The 14,334-nt window shown below is 40.8% G+C and overlaps 1 protein-coding gene across 2 annotated transcripts in view; it reads left to right on the top strand.

The window, feature by feature from the left end:
- Positions 1-14,334, top strand: part of LOC108275122 (dedicator of cytokinesis protein 2) — a 131,406-nt gene that overhangs the window by 15,681 nt on the left and 101,391 nt on the right. For both annotated transcript variants that reach the window (XM_017485726.3, XM_017485725.3), the window contains exons 14-21: positions 738-836; positions 1,980-2,052; positions 2,772-2,875; positions 5,948-6,134; positions 7,536-7,633; positions 7,746-7,835; positions 8,064-8,164; positions 10,815-10,949. In XM_017485726.3, coding sequence (XP_017341215.1) covers positions 738-836; positions 1,980-2,052; positions 2,772-2,875; positions 5,948-6,134; positions 7,536-7,633; positions 7,746-7,835; positions 8,064-8,164; positions 10,815-10,949 — 887 coding nt within the window. The remainder of the gene's footprint in view (positions 1-737; positions 837-1,979; positions 2,053-2,771; positions 2,876-5,947; positions 6,135-7,535; positions 7,634-7,745; positions 7,836-8,063; positions 8,165-10,814; positions 10,950-14,334) is intronic.

Below are 14,334 nucleotides of genomic sequence, written 5' to 3'. Positions count from 1 at the left end.
AATCTGGCTCTGCCACCTTTAGCAAAAATAACTGCAACCAAACGTTTCCGATAACTGGAGATCAGTCTTTCACTTACTTCTAAGACTTGGACTTACTCCTATGCTTTGGATCAGTGTCTTGCTGCATAATTTGGTGGGCAAACAAAGGTTATGTGTGTTATACTGTATAATTTGGATTTGTAGTGTGACATGTGCATTGTTATCTATATGGTTCAGCTATACAAAAAAAGCTATTTGAGTGACCGCGTGCAAGAACTGTATAGAATGCTAAATAGAAAACAAGGCTAATCTGCACACACTCATTTGTACAGTGTTTTTTCATACTTATTGCTCTAATGAATTGTTGTTTTATCCAACAGCACAGTGTAATACACTGATATGTATTAATGCATGCATTTATTGATTCAGTTGCATTTGATACATTTAAGATTTACTGTAGATACATTTTGAGTAGTGATGTTTAGCAATGTAAGTGTAAATAATAACTAAACGGCTTCTAAATGTGGAAAATGACTAACCAGAGAAAATGACTAGTCAGAGAGACTGATATGCATCAGAGTTAGTTTCACAGATTGTACATCATCTGGTACCTGTATGAGCACACACATACACAGTGCATTTAAAAATCTGTGTAGTTACATGTTAGATCTTAGAGATTCAACGTATCTAATTTATCAAGAAAGACCGAGTTCCTTCCTAGTTTGGTAAACTGATTTTTACACTTTTTATTTCTCCAGAATGCTATCTGTTTAGGAGCAGGAGATAAACCAGTACATGAATACAGATCCGTCATTTACTACCAGATTAAACAACCACGCTGGATGGAAACTTTTAAGGTTGGACTTTTCTACGTCACTATGCAAAACAATAAAATAAAAAAATACTGTTTTACAGCAAAATAAATAAATAAATAAATAAAATAGCATAGCTGCCAATTTTAATTGCATTTGTGAAGATGGTAGGCTGTGGTTCAGGTGGTAGAGTGGGTTGTCCACTAATTTGTAGGGTTGGCGGGTTGATTCCCAGCCCACATGACTCCACATGACTCCAAATGCCGAAGTGTCCTTGGGCAAGACACTGAACCCCAAATTGCTCCCAATAGCAAGTTTGCGCTTGCATGGCAGACCTGCTACCATGGGTGAATGAGACACAGTGTACAGTGCTTTGGAGAACTGCTCAGGCTAAAAAAGCACTATATAAGTGCAGACCATTTACCATTTAGATAACTGTTTAATAATAGTGCCATTCAAAGGTGCATTATAATGGCTACAATGATAAACACAATTAATTTATTTAATACTGAAATCATAGCTATTTCGTTTCATTATTCAAAAATGAAAACATTTTTACATCATTTTATATTTAAAACAGTCGTACTTTATAAGGCTTTATTGCTTACAATGTATGAATTTTAATAAATATAATACTGAACTTTATTCACATTCGCTGAGTGGATCTTTTAAAAGCTAACGCAAATAGATTAGATAATATGTATATTAATAGAAAGCTCAGGTTTTTATGCACTATTAACATGTTAATAAAGTAATTTAAAGTAATTGGCAACTTTAGCCAACCCGAACAGGTTTCAGCACGAGTAATTATGAGCATGATTAAAAATAGAATTAACTGTGCAGCCCAAGTATCACTTGTAGAAGACCTTCATAGCTAGTTGCACTGAAGTCATTATAAAATTACATCACATACTTTAAAAGTTGTAGTGACAACTTTTAAAGACATGCATGCCACATCTCATTTGGTAAATTCAATTCTCGTTAAAACTAGAGTTTGATAAATGGTGCAGGCAATTTGCAGAGCGTTACTCATCTGTCATTTCAGACAGTCAGAGAGAGAATGAGAAACAAACAGAAATTGGAAAGAGTGGGAGCAAATCAAAAAGGGCCAAGGGCCATATGAAACACATGTGTATACCCGTAGTCAATGGTCCATGTCGGTGAATGAGATGTTTCTGCTTCCTGTAGGTGGCGATCCCTCTGGAGGAAATGCAGAGGATTCACCTGCGCTTCATGTTTCGCCATCGCTCTTCTCAAGAGTGTGAGTACTAGCTTGCTAGCTTTTGTCTCCTTCTCTCCTCTTCATCTCTGCTTTGATTTTCGATCCTGTTTTCCACAATATAAGTCACCAGGACACTTTCACAATACCCCGTTGTGCACAAGTTTCTACTGCGGAAGTTGCCCGCTTGCTTCTTTGATTCACCGTAACAACCTTTTGAAAGAGCTTTTCCGTATTTTGTTCAGTGTGAAGATCTGCTCCGTGGCATGTTGTCTATCTACATTCAGCTTAATTCAATTTTATTTGCATAGGCCGTTTATAAATGGACATGGTCACAAAGCAGCTTGACGTAGGTTTGTAGATTTTAGAACCCAAAATGAACAAACCAGAGGTGACAGTGGGAAGGAAAAACTCCCTGAGAGGACATGAGGAAAAAAACATAAGGGGAACCAGACACAAAAGAGATTATAAATCATGACTATATGCAGTTTAAGAGTAAAGGCAAAGATACATTAAATGTAGGGGTGTACTTACTTTTTCCATGTGACTGATCTGAAAATGGCAATTTTATGTGTCGTGTGATTGAACGTATCACCTTTATTAACAGGCACTGTTTCAAAGAGGATCAAATGTTTGCTTGTCAAAATACGCCAAAAAGCCAACTATTTCCATGTGGTGTACTTATTTTCTTTTCACACGACTGTATATACTGTGGTATGTCGGTAACATGCACCTTTCTTACATTGCCTCTTTCTCTGTAGCAAAGGACAAGAGTGAGAAGAACTTTGCCATGGCATTTGTGCGTCTGATGAAAGAGGACGGTACAGTGATGAGGGATGGACCACATGACCTGGTGGTGTTTAAGGTCAGACACACATATGCACACACACTCATGGAGCTTGTCACTTTCAGTAGTGTATCCTCACTCATAGGGCAGCATGTCAGAAGATTTTTGCAGTATTGCAGTATTTTTCCCATCAGATATGCAGGATGGGTTGAGTCCTGGATGTGCCTAAGGACATAAGGATATGGTCAGAGCCATATCTCCCTGCAGGTCTCGCCTGGTGTCTCACTGATGCCAAACAGGGTTGAGACTGGATGGGAGACCTCCTGGGAAAAACAAAGCTTGCTGCTGGAAGTGGTATTAATGAGGCCAGCAGGGGGTGCTCACCCTGTTGCGGGCACACTATACTGTAAAAACAGCACTCGATGAGACGTTAAACTGAGGTCCTGACTCCCTGTGGTCATTAAAAATCCCAAGACACTTCTGGTAAAGAGTAGGGGTATAACCCAGGTGTTCTGGTGAAATTCTCCTATTGGCCCTTCTCTATCATGGCCCCCTAATAATCTACATCACCTCTCCTCTCCACTAATAGCTGGCGTTCTGTGTACTATGGCTGCTGTTGCATCATTCAGGTGGATGCTACTAGTGGCGGTTGAGGAGATTCCCCCCATCCCCCCACTTTGAGTGTCTAGAAAAGCTCTATATAAATGTAACTGTAACTGCAGCATTCTGGATGTAACCATCTCTTCATGTTGATTACGATTCAGGTTTTAACTGGAGATAAACAATCATCTCAGTATGTAACGTTTGCTTTAGATAGGAAAGTGGGTTCTCTTGAGAGAGAGGAATAAAAGTGAAATATTTTCCACTAGCATACAGTTTGTGGGTGGAGGGGACGGCTAATTTTTTCAGCATTGCATCACACAACTGCAGCAAGGCAGAAGTTCAGAGTGTTTCCTGCTTAATAGTAATCAGCTTCTCCAAAGTCTAGTAGGGCTGCAACTAAATGATTATTTTCATTCAATCAGTTAATCGGACGGGGGGCAAACTTTCAGTACCATTTTTTTTCCTATATTTCAACTAAAATCCACAAACTGAGTGTTACAAATATAAACTTCAGACTAAAACTTTACACAACTTTTTGTCCAATTATATAAGACTGAAGAGAACCCAATACACACAGACACACACCAGAATATATATTATTCATTTAGGACTGTACTTTAATTCAGTGCTTTTTGTGCATCCATAAAAAGTAATGCATATTAAATCCACTCCGCCGTGTTTAATATAAAATGCTCTGCTGCCTTAGAGGACTTGGAGGTCGCACACTTTCTTCCTCAGTCACTTGGTGATTTCATCTCCGTCTGATGGTGACTGAAGTCATGTTGGGAATGAAAGGTAACTCTGACAGAAAGTAAACTGAAGCAAGTCGTTGTCATTGACTCTGGGTATCTGGTGAAGCTAGCGTGGGTATGACGTCATGCGCCGTCGACTAGGAAGCGGCTTATACTTCCGGTTACTAAAAACCCGCTAGTGTTCCTTTTGAAACGATATTACCTTTCTAAAATTCATACACTAGATGACAGAGTACTTAGTGCATAGTGTAAGTATGTAGTACGTTATTTGGGACACAACTTTAGCTATTTACTCTCCGAAGCGTGTTTTCGGGAACAGAAGTAACGTAATGAGTAAACGCACCCCTTGCCGCGCACAGTCAACTAATCGATAATGAGATTCGTTGCCAACGATTTTCATAATCGATTTGATTGAGTTTATCGATTAGTTGTTGCAGCTCTAGTGAAAAGAAACCGTAGTCCCATCCACTTCTTTTCTACTGGCTGACAAGACCGAGGTTCATGAATTCACACGTCAGATTTCACTTACAGTATATAAAGTTGTCCCGAAACGAAAGTAAATTCTACCAGAAATGAATCACATTTTTCACATCCTGTATTCTTTCCCTTTCAGTGAATTGCCTTTGTAGTTTTCAGATGTCTCTCATATTACTAGACCAACGGGTCAAGAATGATAAATGCTACAGCTAAACCAGAGACATTAGCACCTCTGTGAGATGGCTGTCTTTGAATGTTAGAAGAGACCTTCCTTTATTTATTAAAGCCTTTCTTCATAATGTTACTTGGATATATCTCCTTTCAGTTAGGTTCAGTAACTCATGCTTGATATACCTAAGGTTTATTCTGACTGGGGAAAGACAACCTTTAAGATACAGCACTCTACACATTTGGATTAAACATCAGAGCAGTTTTAAACTGGACAGCTATTTTAACAGACGTTTTTAGTCATAGAAACGCTTATAAAAAGCAGAGTCATCGTGCCCTAAGACCTGTGCTCCTTGTGTCCATGCTCAATTTAATCATCTATTGTATGGTTTATGTGCCAAATAAATATCAAGACTGATTAATAAAAGATACATATAAATTGATTAATTCATTCTCAGTAACTACTTTATCCTGGTCAGGTGGAAATACCTCCTCGATGGGACACAGTCCATCGCAGGACACTATTCACTAAGGACAATTTAGCATACCATAGACAGTTACTGACATGTTTTTGGTAAGAAACCGGAGAACACAGAGAGCGCATGCGATACTTCACAGTAACCTTAGCTCAGGATCAAACCACAGACCCTGGAGCTGTGAGTGTATCAATAACAGCATGTGTTTAGATTGTGCCTAGTAAATACCACAGTGAGTTTTGTGTAAGAGACTGCTGTTTAGTCCAGATCTTAATGGAAATTTCCAATTAGTGCATTTAGTGGTCATAAAGGGTGCTTATGAGAGCACTTTGAATCCCCACATGAGAACTACAAGTTTTTCTACCACCCGAGCAGGAGCCACACCTGATTCCACTTGACATAAATGATCATCAGATGTGGCTCTTGCTTGGATAAAATGAAAACGTGATGCCACACCGGTCCCTTTGTAGATAAAATGGGACCTACAGCTTTACAGACCCTGGGGACATCTGGGAAACCAGGCAGTAGAAGAGGAGAGCACTTAGTATTCTTCTTCAAGCATGCTGAGCTGTAAAGCTGTGATGTTAGACTTTATACTGTACAAACAGGACACGTGTGAATGATTTGTGTGTACTTGCCAGGTGTGTTTATGTGCATGTGTTCTCTCTCTTCAGGGTGATAGCAAGCGCATGGAGGATGTGAGCTCATACCTGTCTTTACCCTCTGAGCGCACACACAATGACACCCACAAAGGGTCGACGCTGATGAGGAATAACAGCACTGCGGGAAGCTTGTCGGTCAGCTCACGAGACAGCTTCACCATCTCCACCCTTGTCTGCTCCACCAAACTCACTCAGAACGGTGTGTGTGTGTGTGTGTGTGTGTGTGTGTGTGTGTGAGAGAGAGAGAGATAGATACAGAGAGAGAGCGAGCGAGATAGATACAGAGAGAGAGCTAGCGAGGGGAAGTGTCAGAGTAGCAAATGCAGTCTTTGTCTCAATGTGAAATGTGCACTAAATCTATAATTTGTCTAGTGCATTGGACTGTACAATGCTTTTACAACATGCATGTCCTCAACCTTGTCCGAGTTTGGCAGGCTCAGGGCTTTTATCATTAATTAATATTACCCTTTATGGTTTGATATAATGTCACAAATTTAATGTTCATAGTGGTCCTACTAAGTGCATTTGCCAGGCAAGTTTTTATACTCCAGTGTTCATTAGTAACGTGTATATAAAACACAATAACAACAACAACAACAACAACCTTATTAGCATTTACTTTGGAACATCTGACTCATCTTGGGCTTATTAGCTGGCGGACTTAACCTGTTTCAGACCAGACTTCTTACTGACGTGAGTTTCTTAAAAAAAACCATTCTTTGTCTTTGTCATGGTCAACATCAGTGTGTTGTTGATGCATAGTATTAATTTCAGTTTGCTAACCAGCTAGCTTATTGCTAACCAACGATATTATGTCATTAAAACTAGCAGCAAGGCCGTTGGAATTTTAACAGGTTAATGGAGATGAAATTAGCAATTATATCCAGAAGTAAAATTGAACTAAAATGCTAGATAATGGTACATTTTTATAGTTTGTCATTGAAACTAGTAGCCAATTCTAATAGCAAGCTGGCTACCATATCTGACCACATCATGACTATTGCATTTAATATACTGCACATTCCATGCAGAAACAGCATCATCTGGGTGTGTGAATGTGAGTGTTTGTGTGTGTGTGATTGTGCCCTGTGATGGGTTGGCATCCTGTCCAGGGTGTCCCCTGCCTTGTGCCCCAAGTTCCCTGGGATAGGCTCCAGGCTCCCTGCGACCTTGTGTAGGATAAGCGGTACCAAAAATGGACTGGTGGATGAATGATTAACATATGTATGCATGATCAAAATGACTGCATGATCATACATGAACACCAGTGACTTAGAGTTCCCGAACACACACACACACGTTTAATAACAGCTGTTCTTGAGCAGAATCAGTTAATCACATTAACGAATCTCCAGAAAGCATCAATCATGCCTCCCTGCTGCAACAAGGCCCTTTAGGAAATATGCACATTTATAATAGTGTCATCTGGAACAAATTTTTATTGTTCAGATGTAATTGTAGGGAAAAAGAGTTGATTAGACCTGAACAAATGAACAGACAGTAAGTTCAATTCAATTCAATTCAATTTTATTTGTATAGCGCTTTTTACAATAGACATTGTCTCAAAGCAGTAAGTGTGTGCTTCCTTTGTGCTTGGCAGTGGGTTTGTTGGGTCTGCTCAAATGGAGGACTCGGCCTGAGCTGCTCAAGGAAAATCTGCAGGAGCTCAAACTCATCGATGGCGAGGAAGTAGTCAAGGTGTGTGTTAAGTGTGTTATGTGTTCAGGTATTGTTTGTGTGTGTGTCGTTAAGTTGACCTCTATATACTTTATATGGGTGTGTGTGTGTGTGTGTGTGTGTGTGTGAGCAGTTTCTGCAGGACACACTTGACGCTTTGTTTAACATCATGATGGAGCACTCTCAGACTGATGACTATGACATACTGGTATTCGATGCACTGGTGAGGAAAACGAGGAAAACATCATACTCCCACTCACTCTCACAAACGCACACACACCCACACACACCTCAGACCATATTAATTGTTTCTGCTTCTCTTCCCATATATCTTTTGACAGCTTGACATGTCTACCCACAACTCTCTAATTTTGTCCTCTCTCTCTCTCTCTCTCTTTCTCTCTCTCTCTCTCTCTCTCTCTTTCTCTCTCACTCTCTCTTCACCTGTCAGATCTACATCATAGGTCTGATTGCAGACAGAAAGTTTCAGCATTTTAACACGGTGCTGGAGGCTTACATTAAACAGCACTTCAGTGCCACGCTGGCCTACAAGTAAGTTAAAAAAACAGACATGAATGACACACGCACGCACACACGCACGCACGCACGCACGCACGCACACAATGACTGGATGCTGATCTTATAAATTTCGAGCATGCTGGTGTAAGCACTCCATTCACCTTCAGCATGTTTGCTCTAATGCCTGTAAAATGCCCTTTTCTTTTTTGCTGCCTTTATTGTGATTATATAAAGCTTGCTATTCTGTAGTAAGGCATAGATTTTTGTGATTTAATGTGCGAGATATATTTTGAATGTGAGATTGATTGGGTCAGCAGCAGCGGTGGTACAGTCACTGTACAAGTCTGTGGTGGAAACAGGAGCTCAGTTTGTGGATGAAGTTCTCTGTTTCGTGATCAATCCATCAGTCTACCTCCCTATTCTCATCCGATATCATGATCTGTGACTAGTAGCATGGAAATGAAGTTTTTCTACAGGATTGCTGGGATTTTGCTCCATGATAGTATGAGGAGCTTGCCAATTAGGGTGGTAGAGCAGCTCCTTCAAATCGAGCGAAGCCAGTCGAATTGGTTCAGGTAACTTGTAAGGATTCCCTTTGCCTAGAGATTCTTAGGGCGTGTTCACACTGGCAGTTTAGTCCAAAACAGAGCACGGTTTCCATGGAAAATTGGTAATGTACCGGAACTGGGCCGCTATTCCCGTGAATGTGAATGCAACTCGTACTCGGGTCCACACTTTTTCAGGAAGTAAGGTAACCTGCGCATGTTTTTTAACCGATGACGACATCATTAGTTTCCACAACACTCATGTAACGTGAGTGGCAGCGGAATGTTGTGGGACAGAGAACAGGTCTGCAAGCTGCAAATAATATCTGCTGCACGTAGTAGCAACGAGTCGCGTTTGTGTTCTCCATGCGTGCTTGTGATGATGTTCAATGGGGTTTGATAGAACCAGGTGTGTCTGAAACTGGACCAATGCTGCAGGGGGCACCGGGAACAGTCACACTTGGATTCGGACGCAGAAAACGTGCCCAGTGTGAAAACCACCTTAATCTCAGGATCGTGGGTTTGAGCCCCAAGCTGGGCACCAAACCGAACCACAGAGTTTTCAGAGTGTGTGGGTTTATTCAGTGCGGTTTTCTCAACCGGGAGGGGGGGGGGGGGGGGGGTTTGGGGTGCGGAGAGATCAGAAGGCAGGCACAAACTGTTTCCAAAAAAAAAACACAGACATTGCATCATTTGGGTATTCTATGTATTTTATTGCTTTTCAAATAGATTGTGTATAAATGAAAAACCCCGTGTTCCCTCTCACTCTGTATTTTCTTTTTGCTGGGGAGAGGTGGAGCTTAGCTGTCTTTTATCTAACTGTCAGTGCAGACCAGTGTTACCAACTTAGCGACTTTTCAGAATCCTTTACCGACTTCTTTTTATCTATCTATCAAAAACAGATTATAGATTAGGTGTGTGTATATATATATCTGTGTGTGTGTGTTTGTGTATATATATATATATATATATATATATATAATATATATATATATATTGTGTGTGTGTGTGTGTGTATATATATATATATACACACACACACACACACACACGCGTGCCACATGATAGAGGCGGCTTGGGGGGCTTTAGTTACAAAAGGTTGAGAACCTCTGACTTACTGCATCTAATGTTTATAATTGAATTTATTGTTTCGGTATAATTTTTATGCTAATGGAACAGAGTGTGTAAATCATTGTTTTTAATCAAATATTATTATGCTCTGGGGGCACGGTGGCTTAGCAGTTAGTACATTTTCCTCACACCACCGGAGTTGGAGGTTTGAATCCCGACTCTGCCCTGTGCGAATGGAGCTTGCATGTTCTCCCTGTGCCTTGTAGGTTTCCTCCTCGTATACATTTTGAAGTATTTGTTTCAAATTCTTGGGAGGGACTGTTCCCCAGTAGAGATCAAACTCTAGAAACATCCCTGATCCAAACACACTGCAGGTTATACCAGACAGTGTGTGTTTTATATTCCTTGCTTGGAGTGGACAGCCGATGAGCGATGTCCCAGTGCCAGCGCACATTCACCACTTTTAGACTCAAATACCACTGAGGAATGGCAATGAACTTATTCAAACGTGGCCACCACAACACAGCCACAACTGAATCATCATAAGCCCGTATCTCAGGCATAATATAAAACTAAAAATACAGTTGGGAAAATAAGTACTATTGGCCCCAAATTCAAATGTCACATAAGTATTAAAGGAGGCGAGTTTCATTTCCCAAATTCCAAATGCCATGAAAAACATTAAATAATGTGGCGGGTTGCGGTTGACCAACTCTGAAGTCAAAGCTCTTTATTGCAATGCGCACAGAAGTGCAATCTTACTTGCAGGTTGTTTCCCCGATACAGAAAATAAAGACTCAACATAGAAAGTAAATGAACACCTTCTGACCAGTTGGATTAGGGAATTGAACAGTGCTGTGGTATAAGCTTCTTTATCAAACCAGTGGGCAGCCCCAGTGTTAATAAAGATATGCACAAATCTGAACAGAAATGGAAGAATTAAACTCTTGATTAATTGATGAATACACATGCTTTTTACACGTACAGAAAGGATGTCACTTGTAAAATGAAACGGATGTCCGTGTTAAAGATGTTTTGTGTTCTCTTTCTCTCCGTCTCTGCTGCAGGAAGTTGATGTCGGTGTTGAAGACGTATTTGGATGTGTCTAGTCGTGGAGAGGCCTGCGAGCCCATTCTCCGCACACTGAAAGCTCTCGAGTACATCTTCAAATTCATCGTCCGCTCCCGCATGCTCTACTCCCAGTGAGTGTGTGTGTGTGTCTCTGTGTGTGTCTCTGTGTGTGTCTCTGTGTGTGTCTCTGTGTGTGTCTCTGTGTGTGTGTCTCTGTGTGTGTGTCTCTGTGTGTGTGTCTCTGTGTGTGTGTCTCTCTGTGTGTGTGTGTGTGTCTGTTATCAATGCCTTGCATTAGTTTATGTGCACCATTACATTCAGATTGAATAAATGGGCTCATTTATTCTGTTATTTATTACCAAAATACTTTATTAAACAATAACTCAGGAGGCACTTAAATCTTCTGTAGGCATTCTGGGAAATTGAGTATATTGTAATAGGTAGGTTTTTAATAGTGCTGTGGGGTGTGATGTCAATGTTGTGTTACTATTTGTGTGTGTGTGTTTGTGCATGTGTATGCAAGTGTTTAGAGTTTGTCTCTGCTTTTTGCTTAAATGCTTTTGTGTGTGTGCGCGTGTGTATGTGTGTGCGCAAGTATTTAGAATTTGTCTTTGCTTTTCATGTGTGATAGACTGCAGTGACAAAAGACAGAAGAGAAGAGATGGATTCGTTGTGGGGCTCGGTTTGCACAACAGCATATGAGAACTAGAAAGACTATTAATTAGAGAGTGAAATGTGATATAGAGAGATTACTGGGAAGGAATCCAAGAGCACCACAGTGCTTTACCCCTCCATTTCTCTTTTTCTCTATCAGTAATTCTGAGTGTCTCTGAATGGTGCTCTTGATTTTTACAGGAAAGTCCAGGTTCTTATCGAAAAGCTGGACTTCTGAGATGTACTCTATAGGTTTGAGTGCACTGCTAATGTAAATTAGTTCGCTAGCCTGATTTATTTTGGTATCTTCCCAATAATTTCCTCTCATTGTAAAAATGCGCATAATGCAATCAAAGGGTGCATATATCAACCAGCACCTTTGGCTTAATTGCTAACTAGAAGTTGTAAGTTCAGAAAAGTCATTTCAGGAAATAAATAATTATCTATAACAACTCACATGAAGTGATCTTTTCCTGTCATGGAAAAAAAGTAAAGCTGGCTGTTCACCTTAAACGAAAAAGTTTTTATGCAAGAAAGACACAATTAGTGTGTGTGCGCGCGCAAGTCTGCAATTAGGCTAAATATCACATACTTGTATACAGTGTGGCAGTATGATTCCTGATTCACTTGATTTGAGGGAACATATGACTTCGCTGACCAGTTCTAATCACTTTTTCTCATTTATTCCAAAATAAACCAGGATGACAGGGTGGTAGCAATGCTGCCTCATAGTTCCAAGGTCTCTGGGCAGTGGTAGCTCAGTGGATAAGACATTGGACTGATCGGAATTTCATGAGTTCAAATGCCAGCACTGCCAAGCTGCTACTGTTGGGCCCTTGAGCAAAAACCTTAACCCTCAACTGCTCAGTAAAATAAATAAATAAATAAATAAATAAAAAATGGATAAGGGCATCTGCCAGATGCTGTAAATATAAATCTAATCTGCCAAATGTCATAAATGACCCGGAGCTTGCGTTCCAGTCTGTATGGTGCATTTCAATTTATCCCCGTGTCCAAGTGTGTATCATTTGAGTTTCCCGTTTTCCTCTTACTGTCCTGAAACATGCCACTAGGTAGCTTGCTATTGCAAATTATACCAGTGTGTGCATGGTGCCTTGTAATGGACTGGCATTCCATCCAGGGTGTATTTTCACCTTCTGGCCAGCGTTACAGGGTTGACTTCAGATCCACTGTGACCCTGACAAGAATCATCTAACCATGAGAAAATCAGCTTTGTAGTTTGCTCATTTTAAACCCATCCCACTGTTATACTGTGTTTCGGTTTGCCACACAGATTAGTTTATTTGCCTTGGCGTTTATCTAGCTCGTACTATTGCTGATGTTTCTTTGTTTTTCAGCTTTAGAATGACACCCGAACTAATTCCAAAGCACCTTCTCACATCAGCTACTCGAATATGCATATCCCGATAAATGTCACCAGCTACAGTAAAACAAACAGGAGGCTTATTTCATGTGAATAGATTTTTATTGAACCTTTAAACTTCTTGGATCCATGAGTGGGTCTGGACTACCCAGTATTATAATTTGATTTACATTGCAAATTATAGCATGATATACTATATAACAATTGTATAATAATGATGATGACAGTACTGAAGTTTCAATAAAATGTTTTTATTTGTAAAAAGTACAATATTTTCAGTCAAAAACAAGTATTAAGTGCTAATATAGTGATCAGACATAACATTAAAACCACTGACAGTCAAGTCGGTTGGGATATATTAGGCAGGAAGTGAACAGTCAGTTCTTGATGTTGATGTGTTGGAAACAGGAAAAATGGGCAAGCGTAAGCATCTGAGCGACTTTGACAAAGGCTAAATTGTGTTGGTTAGACGACCGGGTCAGGGCATCTCCAAAATGGCAAGTCTTGTGGGGTGTTCCCGGTATGCAGCGGTACCAAAAGTGGTCCAAGGAAGGACAACCAGTGAATTGGCAACAGAGTCATGGGCGCCCAAGGTGTCAGAACACAGTGCATTGCAGTCTGCTGTGTATAGGGCCGTGTAGCTGCAGACCGGACAGAGTCCTCATGCTGACCCCTGTTCACTGCCGAAAGCATCTACAATGGGCACGTGAACATCAGAATTGGACCATGGAGCAATGGAAGAAAGTGGCCTGGTCTGATGAATCCCATTTTCTTTTACATCTTGTGGACGACCGTGTGTGTGTGTGTTTGTGTGCATTTCTTACAAGAGATGGTACCAGGATGCACTATGGGAAGAAGGCAATCCAGTGGAGGCAGTGTGGTATTCTTGGCAATGTTCTGTTGGGAAACTTTGGGTCCTGGCATGCATGTGGATATTACTTTGACACGTACCACCTACCTAAACATCGCAGCAGAGCAACAGTGTTCGCTAATGGCGGTGGCCTCTTTCAGCAGGATAATGCGCCCTGCCACAATTGTTCAGGAACGGTTTGAGGAACATCTCAAAGAGTTCAAGTTGTTGACTTGGCCTCCAATTTCCCCAGATCTCAATCCGATCGAGCATCTGTTGGATGCGCTGGACAACAAGTCCGATCCATAGAGGCCCCACATCACAGCTTACAGGACTTAAAAGATCTTCTGCTAACGTCTTGGTGCCAGATACCACATCACACCTTCAGAGGTCTTGTGGAGTCCATGCGTGTACGGGTTAGAGCTTTTTTGGCAGCACAAGAGGGACCTACACAACATCAGGCAGGTGGATTTAATGTTATCGGTGTATCTCTGTATCTGTATCCTGATTTGAACCCGAAATAGGCATGGCCTAAGCCAGAAGGAGTTTTCTTTAAGTTCTACCACGACCTAGAAATAACAGCTCCTCTAAGGCAGCTCCTCTGCCTCAGCTGCACCGCTCAAGTTGG

Source organism: Ictalurus punctatus, chromosome 14 (assembly GCF_001660625.3).
Source record: "Ictalurus punctatus breed USDA103 chromosome 14, Coco_2.0, whole genome shotgun sequence".
Classification (NCBI taxonomy): domain Eukaryota; kingdom Metazoa; phylum Chordata; class Actinopteri; order Siluriformes; family Ictaluridae; genus Ictalurus; species Ictalurus punctatus.
Note: the sequence above shows the minus strand (reverse complement) of the source record. Positions and strands in the feature narration are given on the sequence as shown.